Raw genomic sequence first — 23,833 nt, 5'->3', positions numbered from 1 at the left:
CCCCCCCCACCTCTGTCGCTCATGAATAAATAAAATCATTAAAAAAAAAAAAAGGATCTTAAGAGGAGATCATCCTAGATTAGAGTGGGCCCTAAACCCAATGACAAACATCCTTTTAAGAAACAAGAAGAAGGGGCGCCTGGCTGCCTCAGTCAGTAGAGCATGTGACTCTCAACATCAGGGTCATGAGTTCAAGCCCCATATTGGGCGTGGAGCCTACTTAAAAACAACAAAAACCAGGAAGAAGCCTGAGAAAAGAACACTACATGAAGACAAAGACAGGAGGTATGGGGCCACAAGCAAAGTAATGTCTGAAGCCACTGGAAGAGGCAAGCAAAGATTATCATCTAGAATCTTCAGAGGGCATGTGGTCCTCCTGACAACTTGCTTTTAGACTTGTGGCATATAGCACTGTGACAGAATAAATTTCTGTTCTTGTAAGGCACCAAGTTTGTGGTAATTTGTTACAGCAACCCAAGGAAATTCCCCACAACCCTTAGTTATATAAGTGCTTAAATGAACATTAAGGAAAACTAGACAACAATTTTATATACTCTATGACCCACTAAGTATATATTAAATAGAAATACATATTTATGACCCCTAAAAGATATATATAAAATATTTATGGCAGAATTATTTTTAAAAAGCTCCAAACTAAGAGCAATCCAAACGTCATTAAAAGTAGAGTGGATAGGGGCGCCTGGGTGGCTCAGTTGGTTAAGCGAGTGCCTTCGGCTCAGGTCATGATCCTGGAGTCCCAGGATCGAGTCCCACATCGGGCTCCCTGCTCGGCAGAGAGTCTGCTTCTCCTTCTCACCCTCCTTCCTCTCATGCTGTCTCTCATTTTCTCTCTCAAGTAAATAAAAAAATCTTTAAAAAGAAAAGTAGAGTGGATAACTAAATCATGGTATATTTTTATAACTGACTACTACACAGCAATGAAAAAGAGCTACTGACAAAAGACAAAGCATTCTCACACAAGTCATGTTGACCAAATGAAGACAGACTGACCCAAGTGCATACTGGATGATTTCACTTATGTGAAATTCAAAAGCATGCAAAACTAATCTACAATGATAGTCACAAGGGAGCCTGCTAGGGTGCTAGGATGTCTATGGATCTTGATTTGGGTAGAGTCTAGTACAAGTTAGTAAAAATGTATACTTAAGGTGTATACTCCTATCATTTCACTGCAATAAACACCCAGGAGCACAATGACTAGATTATATAGTAAGGGTATTGTTTAGTTTTCTGAGTAACTAATTTATGGCTAAAGTTCGGCCCTTTTGTTGCATTTTCCCAATTTTTTTTTTATAATAAGCAGGCACTGAATTTTGGAGGTTTGAAAGCTGGTAGATGTAAGAATGGCATGAGCTTCATTCCACACTTCAGACATTTCCTTACCACCTTCATGATGTGCATATCGTGTATCTTCATTTTTAAAATTTAATCTTAGCCTTGCAATAAGAGTCTGCTCAGCATCCATTCCCCCCTTCTTTCTGACAACAGGACCCCAGATTTATTAGGAGGACCACCTATTCCTCATGGGATACACTCTTGGTTATATCATCTTAGGTGCCTGCCCTCCCCTTGCTGAAGGGTAGGCACGTAACCCAACAAGTTCACTTGGAGGAACTCTGAATGACATAAAGACTGAAAATAGTTGTCAAAACTTCACCCTGCCAGCAGCATTGTGGAATAAAAAATTTTCATAGTGCCTGGGGCTGTCCAACTCTTGACCTTTCCAAAGCCTTGAGTCTTCAACTTTTCCTTGGATTCTGGAGTCTCTCATCCACTCAAAGAGCTGTTGTGTTTATTTATAATTAATCATTTGGTTTGCAACTAGAAATTTCAATATACCATCAAATCACAGGTTTGATGTGCTTCTATTTTTTCAAGCATACATTAAAATACATCTCTATATTAAATGTCTATTCATAAGCCATCTGAACTGTCATCTTGTGTACAAGGCCAAATGAGGCTTTGACCAATAACTCCTCTCTCCCCCCAAAATCCAAAGCCTTCACAAAAGGCTTTGTTATGCAATATATGTTTATAAAAGGAAAGTATTCAATAGGATTTTTGTCTTGATTACAGCCAGGTTGGTGGGCAACTTCTTATAAACTGAAAATTTGTGTAAAAAAAGCTCCATTCAGTAATACTCCAGGAAATGTTCCTGTATGGATACACCACTAAGCAAAGTCACGTCCAATTGATAGAGTAGCATGAACAGTATGTGGCATGAAAAATATTTCTATAAAAGTTATGTTGTAGGGACGCCTGGGTGGCTCAGTCAGCTAAGCGTCTGCCTTCAGCTCAGGTCATGATCTCAGGGTCCTGGGATTGAACCCCGCATCGGGCTCCCTGCTGGGCGGGGAGCCTGCTTCTCCTCTGCCTGTTGCTTCCCCTGCCGCTCCCCCTGCTTGTGCTCTCTGTGACAAAAATCTTTAAAAAAAAAAAAAAGTTCTTATGGTGATTAACATAACAATAAAAAATTTAAAAAAAGTTCTGTTATAATCAAAATCAAAATTTAAAATCTCAATTTTCCTGGACAAATCATCTAATAGGCTACTTGTAAACTTCTCATGTGTATTAGTGGATTTAGTAGTATGTGAAAGGTTTTTAAGAAGCAAAGTCATAAGGAAAAGTCTACATGAAGTTTAAAATCTTGGTGCAATTTATGGGAAAGTGCATTTCAGCAACTTAAGAGTTATTCCTCTTTCCCCATTGATATTTTCATGACTTGGCCATCTGGAAAGAATATATTCCAATATGGAATTACTAAATAGCAAGTACTTTAGAAGATTAAGTTGCAGGAGGCAGCTTAATAAATTTTCTTACTCTGTTTTGTTCTAATGGAAAACTATGGTTGACAATTTCATAAAGTTAATTCAGTTTTTCAATTCAATTTTTACTGTCTTCATTACCAAAGGCAGTTAGGAACTTACCTAAAGAAGTTCACACACTCCCTTAGTTTAAGTCACTGCTGACACAGATGATAAAATGTACAAATCTCAAATTCTGACTGCCAAAGTAATTTTATATTAGGTTTTCACTTTAGGAGTATTTTCCCTCCCACTGCTTCAATGAGGTATGATTTACTAATAAAATTGTTTATATTTAAGGTATACAATTTGATAGACATATACACTGTGAGGGGATAGGCTTTTTGAAGTTCAGTAGTTTTCAAACAGCTTTTAGACTCAAGGCAGGGTTAGCATGACCCCTGCCTTGAAGAGAAAAACCCTTTACAAGGCACAACTTGAAAATACATATTCTCACTCTTCTCAAGTAACTTCATCCCATCTATAAAAACATGCAGAAAAAGAGCAAAATATATTCTTAAAAAGTTAGAAAAATGATGTCAGTAATCAGTATTTCCTGTGAGTCCTATTTTTTTTTTTAAAAAACGAGCTATAGTGTGTTGAGTGGGTAACAATTTCTTACACATGCAATAGAAAAGGTACTCAAAAGGAATCAAGTAACTGATGAATCTGCCCTCACTGTTCTCACCTTGGGCAGTAGCAGTTGCTCCCTCATATATCTCAGCAGGACTCATGAAGATTGCTAATGACGATCCACTACCGTGTTAAGGATAAAGCAAGGTAGCAATTTTAATGCCTACGAGGGTGTTCTATGGAGTTCAGTATTTTCTAAATTACATTTTAAAGTTGGCACTACTTCATTTAAGTAAGTTTATCTTGCTTTAGCAACATACCAAAAGAATGATCTAAAGTTAGTGCATAAATTAACTTTACTGACTGGATGCAATTATTCACTTGTATTTTTCCCTTAATACCTTGTGATTGAGATATTAACAGAAATATCTTGACCAGTTACGATGTTTAGAAGTTTAGCTATTTTAGTTACCTTGCTTAAATATACAAGAAAAGAAACTAAAGTGTCAATATATTACAGCAATTACAGTTAATGTTCTTCCTCTCAGATAACTTTTTTGTCTGCCTTGAGGAAATGCGTAGTCATGTTTTAGTTAAAAACTAAACCCTTTATCTTAACAATGAATTCATTCAAGTGCCATTTTTTTTTTTAAGATGCAGTTTTGGATTTACGTCTTAATGATTAATTACAACATAGAGATCTTCCTTATCCTAATATCCATGTTCTTTTGGAAACTGCAGTTTTCCCCAGATTTATAAGGATTAACTTTTAAAAAGTTAAAGTTATTCCACTACATAGGGCATTTTAAACATGGAAATTATTTGTTACAAAACAAAACAAAACAACAAACCCAAAGTATACAGCTGAAAGCATAACAAGTTCTTTGTACTCATGACTTATCACCGTGTAGAAATTCTGGAGATAGGATTACCGAAATCAGACCCATAAAGAATCTTTGCAGTACAATCAGACTTCATCACCCCTTTTATTAGAAAGTAACTTAAGCTGTTGCAATCCTTTTGCCCTTATAACTACCATCATATAAAGTTTGAAGACTTAAGTTAACCCCAAAAATAGAACAAAGTTTTACTTTAACTAAAAGCTATAGTAATGTGAAGATAAAAACTTCCCATTTGCCTCTTTCAGTATTAGACACTTAGGATTCCACCCCATTAATAGGTGGTACCATTGCTAAGTGACCTATGTCAAGATTACCAGAACCTTTGTTAAAATAGGAGGCCAAGATCTGTCAACAGTGGTAGACTCTGCAGTCATCATGCCTATTTGCTTCAGAACAGTGTAGTCTTGGGCGCCTGGGCGGCTCAGTTGGTTAAGCGACTGCCTTCGGCTCAGGTCATGATCCTGGAGTCCCGGGATGGAGTCCCACATCGGGCTCCCTGCTCAGCGGGGAGTCTGCTTCTCCTTCTGACCCTCTTCCCTCTCGTGCTCTCTCTTTCTCTCTCAAATAAATAAATAAAATCTTAAAAATAAAAAAAAAAAACAGAACAGTGTAGTCTTAAACCCTTCTCTAGGTTAATGTATTTCCATATTTATCACTATTAAGTCACAAGTTTTTCAGTCTCAGAATAGCTTAAAAAATGATACTCTTACAACAAGAGTGAATCTTTTGTACTTTGTACTAGTAAACTGTGTACTTTGGGTGATCATGATGTGTTAATATACGTTCAACAGTTACAACAGACTTACCACTCTGGTAGGGCATATTTATAATGGAGGCTATGTATAAACAGAAGCAGGGGATACATGAGCAATCAATTTTATTGTGAACCTAAATCTGTTCTAAAGAATATAGTCTATTAAAAGAAAGGCACTTACTCCAAAAAATTTTAAAGCTGTAAGCAAAACTCCAAGAATTTTCTCAGTAAGTTACTCTTCATTTAGTTTGTATTCATTTAGTTGCTATTTCAGGTGGGTCTGTACTATCTCTTGTAAATTCTTCAACCAAACCAGTTAATTACAAAGCAACATTAGATAAATATATCATAAATTCTATTATACAATCAAGTTGACTTTAAATAAGATCTACTTTAACAAAGTTTATGACAAAATTCTAGATTTATAGGAGATTCTATTATATCATGTTACCTCTCTAGCAAATTATAAAAATGCTCACCGCTGATAAAAAAAAAAAATAACGTTCACCAATATATCACATGAATGGTTAGTGTTTTATTCTTTGAAGAATGGTTCTGAAACATTACACTAAGTCAGGCTGAAAGGTAAAGTTTAAAATAGTTTTATAAGGATATAACATATGACTGTTTGCTCCACAAAATTTTGACCTTAGAGCTTATGATACACCTAGTTGGCAATAACACCCAGGTTTTTCCAAATAGTCATCATTTTTCTCTCGTCTGCATAGACTTCTTCTCATTAGCTGCCTTCTGCTTTTGTTGCATTATCTCAGAGTCCCTATAATGGGGGAAAAGGCTGTGAGTTGTTACAGAAAAACTGATTTTATGTTTTCTTGTTTTGTATACATAACCCATTAAGCATATTAGAAAACAATCTAAAAGATAGAAAGATTCACATCTTTCTGTTTTCATGGCAACAGAATGGGAAAACAAAGCATGGAAGGGCTTTGAAGTCACATCTTATTTTGAAAACCATCTGTATTGTTATTATCTTGGGCAAATAATGACCTTTCGAAATCAGGAAAGTAGTTACTAGGGTTGTTTTGTGGAATAGCTATGAATATATCTATCTGACATTAGGCAGCTATATACAGAAATAATGGCAATTACTCTTGGTTGTCAACAAAGTTAATATATTCTATTTTTCTCTGAAAGAAGCATTTAAGAAGTCTTCTAGATATCCAAAATGGTACCTAGCATTAGGACATAGATGTTATGAAGCAATGAAGTTTCTTACAAGCCTGAAAGCGCAATAGCTAGTGATTAAAAATGGATTACACTAAAAAACAGCAGGATATTCAGGCATTTCCTTAACCCTTTGTGTCTTTAGCTGAACCTCCATATATCATATTAATTCAACTACAACCAGACTACCTGGGCTAGATGGTCCAGGAAATCCTTATTCAAAAAAAAAAAAAAAATCCATTAAATGGCTTTGTAATCAATACCTACTATGGGCCAATTTGCTGACCCTGGATTAAGTCCCATAGCAACTGTTATCATCCCCATGATTCAAATTAAAAAAAAATTAAAAGTTTAGAGCTAAATAATTTGCCTTAAATCACATAAAACCCAAGTTTGTCCAATTTCAAAGTTCAGGCTCTTTCCTGTTATCACAAAGATTTACTGTGAGATTTTAATTCAGGTTAAGTAGCTCTGTCCATGACAGTAGACATTTCTGTAAAGCCAATAGCAAAGATGAGGAATGAGGATGAAGGAAAAACAAGACAGCTACAAGAAATGAAGTATCATGGATACTCAAGTTCAGAGCCCCCATTTCCTATTCTATACATTGAGGCTAATACCACTTTTCAGGGTAATGAAGAGATAATATGTATAGAGTACCCAGTACAGAGCTTTCTAACAAGTGGATGTTCATTTAACAGGGACTATTACTGAGCCAAGCTAGACTAGGGTTCCCCACTAAAAATTTCAGGGTCACTGATTTGTACCATGTTCACTTTTATTCCAATGTGGGTAAACAGAAGTTTAGGGAAAACCTTATCACTTTAAAATCACAGAAAGCATGAAGTGATAATTAACCCAATGTGGGGCTTGAAGTCATGACTCAAGAGTCACATTCTTCACTGTTGAGCTAGCCAGGTGTCCCCCAAACGATTAACTCTAGTTGCACATTGAAATCACCTGGGGACCTTTTCTAAAGGCAGGTTTAACTTGGGCACAGTAAAATTTACCTAGAGCACTGGTTATGCCCAGCCCCAGACCAATTAAATCAAGACTGGATTTAAGGTACAGGCTTGAGTAGCCTTTAGGGTTTCCCAGGTGGTTCTAATGTGCAGGCTTGAGGATCACAGAGAAGCCCCACTGAAGCACGTGTAGTCAATTCTCCACCTGACCTCCAAATTATACATAGACAAAGTTTGTTTTTAGAAAATTAAGCTTGTTTATAAATATGAATGCTTTTTTAAAAAATTTAGGCTGCACTCTCCAAATATTTCTGTAGCAATTCTGTATTATTTTTCACATAATCGTACATCAAGACTGTGCACCTGCATTTTCTCCAACACAAAGGATCTTCAGAAATCAATATAGCTACATACACTTTTTTGTGTCTCCTTCAGAACCTTAATCCCTGTAATTGAGTCAGCTGTTATCTTGACTAGTTTGGGTAGGATGTCTCCCTTGAAAATGCTGTATCTCTAGTACCTAACAGTGCCTGCCATGTGGAAGGCATTCAAATATTTTGCTAAATGAAATTTTTATGGTTGTGGTGAGTGAAGCCTGAGAGTCTCTTCAAGACTATGGCTTGAGAGCTGGAAATTTTTCATTCAGGTATTGGGATAATTACTACCTTACATATAGTTTTAGTATGCATGCAACAAATGCTCAACTGTTACTCCTATATGCAGTCTAAGCCTAGTTCTACCAAGGATTTAAAACATTCTCTCCATTCTCCAAAACAAAAACTTCAGTGACTTGAAAATTCCATTAGTATCACTTACCTCTGCCTTCTCTGAGAGGTGGTCAAGCTATCCTCTTTCCTTTTTCCCTTGCTAATTTCCTGGGATTTCTTCATGTTTTTCTGGCGGGCAAGTTCTCGCTGATTTCCTCCTACAAAGTCAAAGTCATGCTCTTTCCCCATCCCAAAAATAATTACGAATTCCGTAAAAACGCTCTTATTTAAATGCATCTGAAGTTGGCTTTTTAACAGATACTCCCAGCAGAGTAATTACGCTGAACGCTGCTGTTGCGGTATCTGACGAGGAGGAAGTAAACACTTAAGAATATTATACCAGTGAATGTGTTCACTGGCTGTAAATACCAGGCATTCATTCCACTCCTCAGTCTATACGGGTCAGTATTCCAAATTAAGGTCTAGCTTTTGAAAAGCGTGAGTGGAAAGGATAGATACACAGGGAACACAGCTCCTTAAGTTGGTCCATCACAATTCGACTGTTAGGCGAACAAATGCGGCTATTCGAGAAACCACCTGTAAGGGCCAAACAAAAGACCTAGGGAGGAGACTCAGTCGGAGCTTCCAGTCCTCATCAGGCCTTAGGACCTTAAGTACCAGCTAGAAACCCCTTTCAGAACAGGATGCCTCCCGGGACTGCCGTCCTCACACACCTCACCTTCGGAGAGCTGTTCTTTACCGTGTAAACTCGCACCTTCAGGTACTAGCCCGATTTCTCAGGCGGACCCGAAGCTAACCTTTCCTCTCCCTTTGCGGACTGAGAACAGGGTCCGCGCGCCGCCGGACCGAAGGGGATACACCAGCCAGCCCCCGCCTCCGGTCCAGCGGCGCTTCGGAGCTAGCCTCCCTCAGCGGACGCTCCCCGCCGCGTTTCCCACCCGTCCGCACACTCACGGGCCATGCTGACACCGGACTGAGCCTAGAAGAGAGCCCCTCGGGAAAGCAACGGCCTCCTAACACGCTCAGCGGTCGTCCCCACTGGCGGCCCTTAAAGGCTGAGCCCTCGCGGGCCCTCTGCGGGGCAACACCTCCCCTCCTTCATGGCCCCGCCCACCGCGGCCTGACTGCGGCCGCCCGCGAGCCAGGCGAGCGACTGCGCGTGCGCTGCCAGGTAGGCGGGGCGGACCCCGCCAAGGGTCCAGGACCCGCAGGTCGGGAAGATTAATCCGCTCTCTGGGGTTATTCGGCCACAGAAGTACGGTCGAGTCTACAAAGCAGGTCCCGCGTCTGTGGATTTTACCTACTGTATACCCAACACTGGGGCCTGGCCAGCCTCCATTTTTTGGAAACGACAAAAACAATAAATGCTACTATATCTCATTTTTCAACAAAGAACGTTAACGTTTATTCATCCCTTGCAGAAGCGGGAAGAGGAGGAAGGGGCCAAAACAGATTGAGGGTTAACTCTGCAGAAGTCAGTTTGGCTCTTTACATATTTTCTTTCGTTATTCCTGCACCAAGCCTGTAACGTAGGCTTCGTTGTTCGCATTTTACGAAGAGGAGATTGAGACTCTGAGTCCAGGAGCGACTGACCTAACAGGTAGGGACTTGTAGAAGTGAGATCGAATTTAAGACACTCTTAAGTCTCTTCATTTCCCGTTTGATCCCAGTGTCTTTGTCATGGTCGACAGTATTTTAGGAGTTTTAGGTTAATGGCTCTGTGCTTGGGTTGTGTGATGTGAAGGGAATGGCAGGGAATGCAGTTTTATCACACATTCCTAATAGCCCAGGATAACCTTGGAACCTGAGTAAAAGCCGTCGTGCGTTTGCCATAGCTAGAAACAGACGTGGGAAGATGCCTATTGGTTAATACTTATATTCTTCATCTATCCCGTTAATTATTACAAACTGATAAATGTGTAGAGTTAGTCTGTACACCGTAAAATTGCCCTATTTTAAAAAAAGATTTAGTTAAGAGAGAGAGAGGGAGAGAGCACAAGAGGAGGGAGAGGGAGAAGGAGAGAAGTAGACTCCCCTCTGAGCGGGAAGCAAGTTGCTGGGGCTCCAACCCAGGACCTTGAGATCATGACCTGAGCCCAAACCAAGAGTCTGCTGCTTAACCCACTGAGCCACCCAGGTGCCCCCCCCCCCCAATCGCCGTGTTTCTAGAAGACTTATTTTGGAAAATGTCAAACATATACAAAAGTATAGAAAATACTACAATGCACTCTCAGTATATATGACCAAGCTTCAATAATGTTAAACTCCTAAGAATCACCTATTTTAGAGAAGGTAGGAGAAAGTGGTGAAGACTTAGAATTCTGGAAATGGAATGTGTTGGTTGAAAGCCCAGCTCTACCAATGAGTAGATATGTGAACTTGGGCATGTTACTTCATTGCAGTAAAGCTCCCTTACCAGTAAAATGGGAAGGCAAATGTACCTCCTTAATTAACTGAATTAATGTATGTGAAGTACTAAGTGCCCAGTATATGGTTGCCCTCAGTAAGTTACCTATTATTGTCATTCTTTTAACCTCAGAGAGCCTTGTGTGCTTGTCACTCTCCTTAAGCCCCACCTCTCTTCAATAGTGCTTATGTCTAATTCCACTTAAGCAACTTTTGGAGTAACGAGCAGGGGGAAAAGATTGACTTTCTGGCCTGGCTCATAAAGAAGGGAAAGAAGCACTTTGGGATTGGAAGGTAAGTGGTAGCATTGTTATTTCTGTGTGTGGTCTTAATTTACAGTCTAATTGAGCTTTTTCTTTGGGGCTGCAAATATACTTTGTGAGTTGTAGGATTACATATGATGTACACAAGAAATGTTGGGTGTGTCTGCCAGAGAAAACTGAAGACTTTTGAAATTACTGTGATGCCATTATGAATTTACTCCACAAACTTGGTTGTGTAACAAATATCTTAGGACTTTGTATTTATTCATTTTTAAAGATTTTATTTATTTATTTACTTGAAAGAGAGAAGGGGTGGGTAGAGAGCGAGCTCGTGGAGGAAGGAGCAGAGGGAAAGGGACAAGTAAGACTGTAAGCTGAGTGCAGAGCCCCGCCCCGGGACTCAATCTCAGGACCTGGAGATCATGACCAGAGCCGAAATCAAGAGTCAGACGCTTAACCAACTGTGCCACCCAGGTGCGCCTGACTTTATATTTAATAACAAAATTAAATCTTTGTTCCCATGTTTATACTAGTGAGAAATTAAATCTTTGTCATTATTGACTGCCTTATGTACAGAATTGTGGGAATGTCCTAGATTCTTAGGTGGAACAGAACATTTGGAGAAAGGCAATGTGTCATTGTACCAGAATATATTGTGCAAAGCTCTGTGGTCCTGGTAGCGGCTCCAAGATTCCTGAGACATCTTTAGTAGGGGTTTCTTTGTCAAATTCTTGAGCTTCTCTAGGTGTATCTGATGTCCTGGTCCCTCCCCCAGGGTATTGGAGGGAGCCCACAGGATCCACAGACCTCCAATTTCTTTACAGTCTGAGAGGAATTTCTTCTCTCTTCTGTGCTTCTATCCTTGTTATCTTACTCTCAAAAACACTTGCCTTTCTTACTCCTTTTTGATGACATAGCAAGGATTAATTAATAAAGGATTTAATTCATTTGACATTTTGTTATCAACGTAGCAAGCAGGATGTTCTTGTAAAATATTGTCCTTCTAAGAAGGAAGTCGGGCCCTCTGTTGCAATGAGTCAGGGAATTTATATTGCAGTTTCAAAACCTGGCCCATACTGTGTGGGGCCAACCTCATCTATGGCCATTTTTCCTGACCTTATAGAAGCCTAAAGTACTTACTACCTAAAGTAACCCAGCCTTCCATTAATCTCTGTCATAGTGCCATTTATTTATTTTTAAAGATTTTATTTATTTATTTGACAGAGAGAGACAGCACAAGTAGGGGGAGCAGCAGGCTCCCAGCTGAGCAGGGAGCTGGATGCGGGGCTGGATCCTAGGATCCTGAGATCATGACCCTCGGGGAAGGCAGATGCTTAACGAACTGAGCCACCCAGGTGCCCCTGTCATAGTACCCTTTAAATTTGTTTCATAGCATTTAATAAATCCTTAAATTGTTCTTTTGTTGTATTTTTTTCTCCCCAACCCGGAACACCTTGTTTATTGCTCTATTGCTATCTCCTGAAGCAGATTAAGAACACTAATTTACTGTAACTATATAATTTTAACTATAATAATTTTTGAACAGGTATATTTAAAAGGGCACAAAGGTTTACAGTGAATGGTCTTCCTCCCACGACATGTTCCAGAAACCTAGCTCCCATTCTAGGAAATAATTTACCAGTTTCTTCACACCTGAATTTGTAATTTATGTTCTACTCAATTTAGAATTTCTAAGTTCTGGGGGTGTGCTGGTGAACAGGCACTACTATACAAGACCTTTTTTTTTTTTAAGTTTTTATTATTATTTTTTTAGTAATCTCTACCCGCAACGTGGGGCTCAAACTCCCGACCCCAAGATCGAGAGTCCCACGCTTTTCTGATTGAGCCAGTTAGGTACCCCAAGATTTTAATAGTCTCCTAAAGATTTGGGCTGAAGGACTTGACTACCTCCTTGCCCTCCTTTCAGTAACTCCTAGGGATTCCTAATGAGGGGAGAGCGGTTCACCGTGCGTCCCAATTTCCGGTTCACAAGTAACTCTATAGTTTGACAGTTACCATGGCTCCGGGAGATGTGCGTCTTACGTTCTTCCGCGGCGCTGGCTGATGGCGTACTCAGTTCCGGCGCCCTCCCTATGAGGGCGGGGAAGCAAGGTACTGGGGGAAACTTAGCTCTTAGTGTAGCAGGGTCATGAAGAAGAGGCGGCGGCGGGAGGAAGGAGGAGGCGGCGGGGGTGAGAAACTGCGGTAGCTGTCCGCTGGCCTGTTGGCGTGGCTGTGTGGAAAGGGCGTAGTTCTTAATCCCTTCTCCGGGCAGCGGCCGGGGCTCGGGGCTGAGAGCGGCCCTGGGGCCGCCTCCCCGGGCCCCCTGGCTCCGCCATGTTCCGCAGGGCACGCCTTAGCGTGAAGCCGAATGTCAGGCCTGGTGTAGGCGCCAGGGGTTCAACCGCTCCCAACCCCCAACGTGGACAAGAGGCTCCGAGGCCCCAGGATCCTGCAGCGGCCTCTTCCCCGAAGCCAGCGGAGTCTACAGATGTGCCCTTGGTGGACTGCGGGGGATCCGAGCCCCAAGAAAAGGCTCCCAGGAGCAGGTAAGTGCATGCAGAGGGGAGCATTTTCATCTGCCCTGCCTCTCTGGGCCTGTCACTTGGAAGCTGACGAGATGAATTTACCATAGGAATCCTCCGTCGCCTGCATTAAGCCTTAGAGTTGAGGCCCTATGAACCTCCTCTCGTCTGCAATTTGTCGCTCTGTCCACAAGGTGTGGCAAATGTGGATTTTGTTAAGGTTTGTAGATTCTCGGAGTGGGGACCGTGTCTTCAAGGTGTGGTGGGAAGAATCCACATGTAACAGTTTTGAAGTGAAAAACATCCACACATGGTAATGTTCATTAGCTTAGATTACTGTAATTTTTATTCTTCCGGAGTACTTTGACGAGGGTAAGTAGTTTTTAAAAATTTTAAAACATTCATTTATTCTTAGAAGACCAATGTTATTTTGGTTCTGCTGCTTCGAGTCAGTGGAAAGGAGATGTGGTTACTTGCTTTGATTTGATGGCATGCCCCTTTATAGTGGCCTTGTTTTCTGAAGGGAAGAGCATGTGCCAGTACCACATTTGGATTCAGGATTTTTTTCTTAATTTAGCAATTTATTAGACTTGGCCAGGCAGAATTTACTTACTGTAAAATGGAGATAATATTACACGCTTTGGAGAGTTATTGTGGAGTTTAGAAAAAACTGACAAACTATCTTGCATAGGACATGACAGAATAGTTGCTTACAAAAAGTTATTTGTTTAAAATAAATGCGATGGTAGTAATTAACAAAGTAATTAAAGTTAAGACATGTTGGTCTACTAATAACCTCTGTTTCTGTAATATGAATGTGAGGAAAGCAATTAAACCCGACCCTATTAAATGACAATGAGCTGGTATAAATTCTCTGTATGCTCTGACAGGAAGGTGAAAATTTTATCCCTTTCTTTTCGGCCAAACTTTGTTGGCCTATACTGGTGCTGGGTATAGGGTGTTATTTTGCCAGCTTAGTGATGCTTGGTAATCTCCAAGTTTCTTATATGAATACTTTTTCAAAATTTCTCCTAAAAAAAGAAATACAAATATCAGTCCCTGTTAATAAAGTTTGCCCAGATCCTGTTAACTACATATAAGTGCGTGCTGTTTGATAATTTAATAAATTACTCAGGTTCTGTAGTCTTGAGACATTTGAGGTTGAGGATATTTGGTTTCTTACAGTTGGCATTTAGGGAGTATATTTGTTTTTTTTACCTTCCGTTTTTCTTTTTTATGGGTTTTTGTAGTTGTAAAACATAGGACGTATGTTTTGTCCTTATGGTTTCAACATAATTGGGTGAAATGCACATGGTGCATGTATCATGTTATAAAGGCTGAGATAAGAATTTAAATTGGAGATTTCTTTGGGTGCCTGGCTGACTTAGTCGGAAGAGCATGCAAGTCTTGATCTTGGGGTTGTTTGGGCCCTACACTGAGTGCAGAGATTACTAAAAAATAATAAACTTCAAAAAAAATGGAGATTTCTTGGAAAGGTTATCCTATAGGTCTAGGCGTTTTCCACTTTTTAAAAAAAATTTTTATTTGTCAGAGAGAGAGAGGGTGCACAAGTAGGGGGAGCAGCAAGTAGAGGGAGAAGCAGGCTCCCCGCTGAGCATGGAGCCTGATGAAGGACTCCATCCCAGGACCCTGGGATCATGACCTGAGCCAAGGCGGACGCTTAACCGACTTGAGCCACCCAGGTGCCCTGACTGCTTTTAATTCTTATACCCTTTGTCTTCTTGACTTAATTTGCTTTCAGGCCATTCCTGAAATATGTATATCCAATCTGAGCTATACCTAATATGTAATTTGGAGTGACTGAGTACTTTTGTTGAGTGAGGAGTTTGATAGCTGTGTAACTAGTTACCAACAAAAGATAGATGACTTCTGGGCGCCTGGGTGGCTCAGTCGTTAGGCGTCTGCCTTCGGCTCAGGTCATGATCCCAGGGTCCTGGGATCGAGCCCCACGTCGGGCTCCCTGCTCAGTGGGGAGCCTGCTTCTCCCTCTCCCACTCCCCTGCTTGTGTTCCCTCTCTCGCTGTGTCTCTCCCTGTAAAATAAATAAATAAAATCTTTAAAAAAAAAAAGATAATTGACTTCTGCCTCAGACAATATTTGGTTTGATTAATGTAGCTAAATGTATATTCTCAAATACTGTAGTAGAGATATTTTAGAAGTTTAAAGTTTTGTATGTTTGGTTTGACTGATCTCAGGTTGATAGAGTAAAATTTCAGTAATATAGATCAGTTCAGGGGGATGTCAATATAGATTATAAAGAAAAACAGTTGTCAGTGGCTCAAAATAGGGTAATTAAGCTTTAATTTCTAACTTGGCCTTTTGTTTTCCTTAAAAGAGTTAGCATGAGCATGAAATAATATGTTCTATTGCTGTAAGGGACTTGAAGTTTAGGAAAAAAACAACCTTTTTTTAGAATTTATATATCTGTTAAAAACATTTACTAAATAAAATTTTTATTGCAGTCTCATGATTAATGTATATTTCAAGTTATTGATCTTTTTTTAATAATGAGATTCTACTGTTCTAGATTTTCACCAGGCTAGTTTTTTGAAACTAGAATATGAAAGATCCATGGTGCCCCCTTTTTTTTTCTTTTTTTAAAATTTCAACAGTGATGAAAAGACTGACAGTGAGAATTATGTTGAAGAATCCAGTAAATCTTCCTCTACTGTTTCACAGAGAAGAAAGAGAATATCAAGTACTCCTACTCTGGTTAAGCCTGGTGTCAATGTTCCTTCAGAATCTCATCCCTTATCTACAGTTAATCAAGAAGTTCCACAGCCAAACCCTGTTTCAACAAAAGAGGAACAACCATGTTCAGACAGATACCGATTATATAAAGCCCAGAAACTAAGAGAAATGTTAAAAGAAGAATTAAGAAAAGAGAAGGTAAGGGAGACAAAAATCACATTTTGACTGGTCCCTGCTAGAATTCTGTTTTTATGTTAATAAGGCATCATTTGGAGTAAAAATATCTATAGCATTTAATGGAGCATAATCAATATCCTTTTTGTTTTTGTTTTTATTATTAACATATTATTTGTTTCAGGGGTATAGGTAGGTCTGTAATTGAATAGTCAATATCCCTTTTGTTAACTGATTAATAAGCCCAATGGACTTAATAAGCTTTTTCCCCCACTATGTTAATTTTTATATATTCATCTATATCTTTCATTGTTTTTGGTGAAGGCCACAAATAGAAATTCTATACATATACATATATAGAAAAATATACAAAGCATATTTATAAAATAAGCCTTCAATCTGATTTTTCATGATGTCCAAGTGACATGAGTTATATTTATTTGAATTAAGACAAGTATACTTGAGCAAGATGAATTGATAATATTTTCTAAGTTGACAGTATGGAAATTATAAATGGGAAAAATATGCTCGTATGTGTATAGTAGAGTCCATCTTTTTTTTTTTTTTGTCCATCTTCTTTTTAATCTTGAAGATTATTTTTCCAAGAGGGCACTGTACCAATAGTGAAGCATGTAAATCCGCAGTTAGATACTTAAGATTTGAATCTTGGGAGTAATTCCTTACTATGTGACCTTGCACAATTTAATTAATTTTTCTGTGTCCTCATCTGCAAAATAAGACTGATGATAGTATGTATCTCATTGGACGGTTGTAAAGATCGGATGAGTTTATACATGTAAAACACATTTAGACTAGTGTCTGGCAAATACATGTCAGCTCTTATTTTTAATTACAAAATGCCCTTTTTAATTAAGAGGAAGGCACTTAACGTGCTTTATATTTGTTATTTAATTCTATCACACTTGTGAAGTAGATAACACTATTTTACACAGAAATAGGCTCATGGAGGTTACTTGCTTTGTGTCAAACATCAGTGGGATTTGAATCTATATCCTCTAAAATTGAAGTATTTCAAAATGTTCTGTTTATTGAATCTGCTTAGGTAAATTTATTCTGCGGAATTAAAAAATTAAACATTTGCTTCAAGAATTTTATAAAATTCACAAATCTAGTTCACTACAGGGTAAACAAAAGCTGTATGTTTATAAATTCTTAGTAAACTCTTGTCGTTAGAAGACATTTGTAAGATTTATACATTGAGCTTTTGTCCAGTCCTAGACACTTTAGTTTTTAAGGTTCCTTGTTGTGCTACAACTTTTTAATATTCACTTTAGAAAATTTTTCCTTAAGGGCGCCTGGGTGGCTCAGTTGGTTAAGCGGCTGCCTTCGGCTCAGGTCATGATCCAGGAGTCCCTGGATCGAGTCCCGCTTCGGGCTCCCTGCTCGGCGGAGAGTCTGCTTCTCCCTCTGACCCTCCCCCCTCTCATGTGCTCTCTCTCTCATTCTTTCTGTCTCAAATAAATAAATAAAAAAAAATCTTAAAAAGAAAAAGCATTAAAAAAAAGAAAAATTTTCCTTAAATTAGGAATAATTGTGGTAGGAATAATATTAAATCACTTGGAATGAATGCAACAGTGAGCTATACCTTGGTGTATAGAACATTTGAAATTCTTCTGTATTTGAAGAATAAAAGTGGATTTTTGTTTGTGTTTGTGTGTCTAGAAGCAATGGAAAAACAAATATGCCATAAATGAAAGTCAGAAGCCACCAGATCGTTCAAAAATGACTATGAGAGATTTCATATATTACCTGCCAGATAACAATCCAATGAGGTAAGTAAACTTTACTTTTTTCCTTTCTTTGAGTATGTAGTGCTTTAAGTATCATTCTTAGAGGTTCAATGTTTTCCAAAAGCATGTTGACAAAATTTATAGCACATACGATGTTCTTTTAGAGAGAATTTTTTAACAAAATTTAGTGGTATTTCAGGTTACTGCTTTCTTGGGATGGTATCCTTTACCTCTGAAATTAAAAAGTAAGTTTCTTATATTACTAAGTTGTTGTAAAACCAACTAAACAATTTTTCTCTAATCAGTATTACAGATTCTCTTTCTTGTACACTATAACCTGATTCTAAAAGAATGGTCTAATTTTTATGCCCTACCTCCTAATTAAATATAGTGGCATTTGATTAATAAATCCTCCAAGAACAAAGCTTCTTTAATCAAAGTTAGCCTGGAGAAGCAGACAGTTTATAATAAATTTCAGTGTTATGTTCTTCATGGTTTAGCAGGTGGATGTAGGAATAATACTGGCATGTTTTCATTATAGTCTTTTTCAGGTTGTCCTTTTGAAGGAAGGGCCAAAAACCTAGGTTTTGCGTTATTTGACATAGAGAAAAGCCATGTGTAGGTTGCTTTAGGCCTCAGGACTGAGAGAGTCTCCCTTCACTAAGGAATTAGAGAGTAAAAACATTCCGTACTTAGGGTGTAGCAAACTATTTATGCTTGATGACAGAATTTTTGACTGAGAAATTGACTCTTGGACCACACACTGTCATTAATAATGATGTTATGGTGTATAATTTTAAAAGCAAGTTAAAATAATTTCTTTCTTGCTAATGGATAGAAGAGACATGTGCAAATTACTTAAAAGTATTTTTTATATTAAATATTAAATCTTTTTACATATTTAAAAACAAATGTTATTTATTTGTTAGTTCTTCACTGGAGCAAGAAAAGAAAACTGAAAAATCATTGACACCAGTCCAGACAAGAGAGTAAGCATTTATCTTACAGTTTTCTTTAAATAAATTCTTTGGTGGGTAGTTTTTAAAAAATGAAATCAAATAATGTTTTTTGTTACAGTCAAGTTACATGTGATAGGAATATTTAAATAGAGTAACAAGAATAAAAGTTAATGCCTGATTTAAATCAAAATGAAAGATCCACGCTGTTTATGTATTATATATGGAAATGGCCAGTGGTATGATTTTGGTTAAAGCTTTTAGAATTAAAAAGGATTTTGTTTTGTTTTAGAATAATTAATACAATGGTATAAAAACCACATGGAACAAAAGTATACTGAGAAAAGTGTTCCAGATCTGTTTTTCTGTCATCTTGTTCTTCTGTGGAGGCAACAAATGTTACCGATTTTTTAACGTATCATTCTAGTTCCATTCTGTGTCTCTCTAAACAAGCATGTATATATTTTTCTTTTTCCTTTCCTTTCTTTTCTTTTTATAGTTTTGATGCCACTAGAGATGTACAAGCTTCTTTTTGCCTTCCACACGGCACAGTAATGGTCACTTACTAGTAGGAAATGTCTCCAAGAGGCTTCCTGGGAAGTTACTATAGTTCTTTAATTCAAGATGGGGGGGATTATGGAAAATTGCCAGAAACATTGGGATTTTCTGGTTGTTACTTCAGAGGTTGTTAAGTTATGATTGCTGTTCTGCTTAGAATTTATATTGTTTTAAAGCAGAATTCTCAGACTTTAGTAATAGGTTGTATTTTTACAGATTTATGGGTTATGTTTGCTTCTGTAAAACCTTAAGGAGATGATGTAGTTGAATGGAAGGTATATGGGATTTAGAGTTATTATCTGGAAAACTGTATTTAGCTTCTTGGTCTGCCTTTACTGTTGTGTAATCTAGAGCAAAGATTATCTACTGCAAACCTCAAATTGGTTTGAAAATAGTAATGCTTGGTGCACCTGGTGGCTCAGTTGGTTAAGCATCTGCCTTCAGCTCAGGTCATGATCCCGGGGTCCTGGGATCAAGCCCCACCTGCTCAGCGGGAAGCCTGCTTCTCCCTCTCCCTCCCCTCCTCTCGTGCTCTCTCTCTCAAATAAATAAATTTTAAAAATCTTAAGAGAAAAGGGAAAATACTAATGCCCAAGGATTGTTATGAAGAGTTAATAAAATGGTCTGGAAACTAATGCTTTATAACTAAGGTTTTTTTTTTTTTTTGTTAATTGCCCATTATCTATTTGGTTTATCTGATACTTTGTTGAGACAGAAAAGATGAGAATTTGTTCCTCTGTATTCAAAAGTGAGTAAAAGCTTTTTACTAAGTGCTACCGGATAAAATTAGAGAAATTCTTATAGCCCCGTCCTTAACATGTAATATTTTCAATTAGGTTATAGGGAAAGTTGGAAATAAATAGAAGGTAGGATTTGAAGTAATTTACTTCACAAGTTCGTAGTATTCAGAAAATTACCTCTTTTCATGGATATATGAATTAACTTATCTTTACATTTGGTAGGCAAGAAGGTAAGAGTACTCCTGATCCGGCAGATAATGAAGAACTAGAAGAAGAGGTAGATGACGGGCCATTGCTGGTTCCTCGAGTAAAAGTGGCAGAAGATGGTTCCATTATTTTGGATGAAGAAAGGTAAGTTAAAAAAAAAAGACTGTGGTTTTCAAAAACCTGAGAACAAATGTGCTTTGTTTAATGAGAGAGAGAGTTTCTGCATCAGGCATTGTCACTTAGACACTGATATTTATATTTTTCTGATGGGTATCGTAAATGGAAAAGTGAGTTAGATTCATTTATAATTTCTAGGAATTTTTATGCTATGTTTTGTATGAGAAGATGGTACTACTGATCTGTCATCCATTAACCTACCACCATTGTTTACTAACTTTACTGGTAATTGGGATGAGCTACTGAACTAATCATATGCTGGCCTCTACTGATGATAGATTTCAAAAATTGATTCAGTCTTGAAGTCAAAATTCAGGTTTTCATATTATTGACTAATACCATGTTTTGTTGTTTGGTAATAAGTAATGAAAATGCAGTGAATCATAGGTTTAATATTCTATGATTTCTGTTAGGACAAGGTTTAATTCACCTTGTAGTTTTAATTTCTCAGTTATAACATTAAATTTTTCAAATTTGGCATTGTGGAATTTGTTGTTTGTCCAAAGTATGTTTTTTTAAAAAGAAGATAAATTCACAGGTAGTAAGTAAATAAAAAAGGGTGATAGAAAGTCTTCCGACAGTTTAGTTAAAAAATCTTTTTATAGCATGTAAAATTCTATGATAATTAAACATTAATGCAATACTATTAGTAATTGTTTTTGTGTGTTTTATATTGTGATGATGATTTTACTGGTCATTAAATAATTAAAAGTATTGAACTGCTTTGTGTATAGAAACATAGAACATAAATATCAAATGCTTATATTTCTTGATATTTTCTGCTGGGTCTAGCATGATAAAATATATATTAAATATAGGAGACATTCACAAGTTAATAAAACAAATAATTTTTTGGTGGCCCAAAGATAATGTGTAAATTTTATATTGCTATTAAGGATTTTGGAAAAATGTTGGCATTTATTTTTATTCCTTGGCAATCGCATTTTAAGTGAAAATTAGCAGATTCTTAGAAAATATGCATACCTCATATGTTATACTTTTGATATGATTCTGCCATGGTAAATTTCAAAATATAACTATTCAGATATCATTTATTATTTTTCTCTGTTTTTAGTGCAGATCTATTTAAAAATGTGTCTTTTTCAGTTTAACTGTAGAAGTTTTAAGGACAAAAGGCCCCTGTGTGGTTGAGGAAAATGACCCCATATTTGAGCGTGGTTCTACAACTACATATTCCAGCTTTAGGAAAAACTATTACTCTAAACCATGGTCAAATAAAGGTAACTAATTTTCATTTTATTTATTATTATTTTTTTAAGAATTTATTTACTTATTTGACAGAGAGGGAGAGTTAGCGAGAGCAGGAACACAAGCAGGGGGAGTGGGAGAGGGAGAAGCAGGCCTCTCACCGAGCAAGGAGCCCGATGTGGGACTTGATCCCAGGACCCTGGGATCATGACCTGAACCGAAGGCAGACGCTTAATGACTGAGCCACCCAGGCGCCCCACTAATTTTCATTTAAATTGTGTAGGTTATTTATTTGAAATAAAGTGAATAATTTTCTGTAAGTAAATAAAACACAAACCATGTTATTTTCTCTTTAGCTAATTTTACTGGCACCTTCCAGTGGGGTTGCCTCTCCCGATACCATAGAACTATATCTCTGGCTTTATCTTAGTAATGTTTTTAGGAATTAGCGTTATGGTCGTTTGGGCTGGAATATTCCTCTCTGTCAAATCCCTGTATAAAAAACAAAATTTTTGTGGAAAATTATTAATAGTTTTAATACTCATAATAATGTTATACCTTCATTGTATAATAATGTTTGTAAAGGTAAAAATTAGGCTGTTAAAAAAGCATGTAATACCTACGAATGGTATTGCTTATTCTTATAAAAATAATGCAAGTTGTTTTGAGAAAAAAAATTAAAAACAACAGAATAATACAGGGCAACAGGAAAGATTCTATACTTCCCTCCTTTCACTTCCGCAGTCCTATTCTGTTGAGGTTACTTCTATTAGTAGTTTCTTATGTGTTTTTCTAGCTACTTTCTTTCGCATACTAATTAGCACATCTCAGTTGCTTCCATTAAAGCAGTAATATACTGGCTATGACTGACAGTTTGGTTACTTTGAGACCAGAAGGCAGAATGTTATTGTCGTTGTCTTTTTTTTTTTTTATTCCAGCTGCTTTGGTATGAACATAGAAATTTCTTTTATCATGTTCCTGTATAAAAGTTTAGAGATGTTTGAGATTCATGAAGTTCTTTGCAATAAAATTGACTAAAGATTTCCTAAATACTATTAAGTACTCTCAAATTTATTTTTAACTCAAAATATATACTTAATCTAAGATTTTTTTCCTCTGACATACTGAGATTAATTTTCATTCTTTCTAAATATTTTTACAGAAACAGATATGTTTTTTTTAGCCATCAGCATGGTAGGAACTGACTTTTCTATGATCGGACAGCTTTTTCCTCACAGAGCAAGGATAGAAATTAAGGTAAAGTAAACGCATTACATTCATTGATTGGAAAAGGGCCAAAAATTACTAATACTATTTTTTTTAACTTTTATTTAAATCTCAGTCCATCCTTTTTCACTACAATGTTTTGGGTAGATCTTTCCCTTTGTATAGCTCAGAAAGTAATGAAATATTAATTGTAATATGAGTAGAGTCTCCTTGGTTTTAGCATATTATTGATATGTTGCCCACTTCTAAAATGGATTTGAGGGAGTACCAATAAAACCAAAGAAATTAAGATAAAAGAAGAGCTAAGTGATGAGGAGAGAAGATAAATGTACCAGAATATTTGGGTTAAGGGTAGCTTCTGAACACAATGTGTTTCTGAATTTCCTCGGAAGGCATGAAGAGAAGCATGGTAAGTTAAGTAATTCTCTTTATCTGAACTAACCATTGTTTTTCTAGGCTACCTTAACTTTTTGGACAGTCAGGGACACTATTAACAACAGCAGTGGTGTGAATTAGTGCTTTAATATGCCTGAAAGAATGAGCATTCTCTGTTTTATTGTTCTTTTTGCGAGAAACTCAATTACAAGTTGGGTGCCTGGGTGGCTCAGATGGTTAAGTGTCTGCCTTCGGCTCAGGTCATGATCCCAGGGTCCCGCATCGGGCTCCCTGCTCCTTGGGAGCCTGCTTCTCCCTCTGCTTCTCTCTCTCTCTCCTCCTCTGTCTCTCATGAATAAATAAATAAAATCTTTAAAAAAAAAAAAAGAAAATTACAAGTTTCCTGGAATCGAGTGCATTTGAGTGCACACTATGTTGCTGTAATGCATTTCCAATTTATGATGACATCTTATTCAACCATGGGTTTTTTTCTTCATTAATTAAAAGAATATTAGGATAGATTTTTTTTTTTCTTGAACTAGACCGGGCATGGATCCTTCGCCTGTGGACCATGTACAATGTAATGGTCATTCTATTTCTGCAAAAGATGAAGAATTGTTT

At 37.5% G+C, this 23,833-nt stretch overlaps 2 protein-coding genes across 3 annotated transcripts in view; one reads left to right on the top strand and one right to left on the bottom strand.

Moving 5' to 3' along the window:
• Nucleotides 1–5,577: 5,577 nt before the first annotated feature.
• Nucleotides 5,578–9,055, bottom strand: LOC112839781 (small EDRK-rich factor 1). The gene is made up of 3 exons (XM_025892838.2): nt 8,887–9,055; nt 8,021–8,129; nt 5,578–5,835 (listed from the first exon to the last, which is right to left on the bottom strand). The coding sequence occupies exons 1-3, from the start codon at nt 8,891–8,893 to the stop codon at nt 5,763–5,765; spliced, it is 189 nt and encodes a 62-aa protein (XP_025748623.1). The 5' UTR covers nt 8,894–9,055; the 3' UTR covers nt 5,578–5,762.
• A 74-nt stretch (nt 9,056–9,129) lies between these two features.
• The window catches only part of BDP1 (BDP1 general transcription factor IIIB subunit), a 90,841-nt gene continuing 76,137 nt past the window's right edge, over nt 9,130–23,833 (top strand). The window contains exons 1-9 of one of the 2 annotated variants that reach the window (XM_073905371.1): nt 9,130–9,532; nt 10,546–10,632; nt 12,529–13,150; nt 15,760–16,036; nt 17,696–17,805; nt 18,693–18,752; nt 20,240–20,368; nt 21,509–21,642; nt 22,773–22,867. In XM_073905371.1, coding sequence (XP_073761472.1) covers nt 12,939–13,150; nt 15,760–16,036; nt 17,696–17,805; nt 18,693–18,752; nt 20,240–20,368; nt 21,509–21,642; nt 22,773–22,867 — 1,017 coding nt within the window. In that variant the 5' untranslated portion in view covers nt 9,130–9,532; nt 10,546–10,632; nt 12,529–12,938. Of the gene's footprint in view, nt 9,533–10,471; nt 10,633–12,528; nt 13,151–15,759; nt 16,037–17,695; nt 17,806–18,692; nt 18,753–20,239; nt 20,369–21,508; nt 21,643–22,772; nt 22,868–23,833 lie in introns of both variants that reach the window. The other variant, XM_025892865.2, reaches the window with a different exon arrangement.

This window comes from Callorhinus ursinus, unplaced genomic scaffold, assembly GCF_003265705.2.
Source record: "Callorhinus ursinus isolate GAN/ISIS: 27379988/994484 unplaced genomic scaffold, GSC_fseal_2.0 scaffold23, whole genome shotgun sequence".
NCBI lineage: Eukaryota > Metazoa > Chordata > Mammalia > Carnivora > Otariidae > Callorhinus > Callorhinus ursinus.
This window is presented reverse-complemented; position numbering and strand designations above follow the sequence as displayed.

Excerpts from the sequence above, each read along its gene's own strand:
- LOC112839781 (XM_025892838.2), bottom strand. Across the intron at positions 5,836-8,020 it reads ACCTCTCAGAGAAGGCAGAG|GGACTCTGAGATAATGCAAC; the intron begins GTAAGTGATACT and ends CCCCCATTATAG.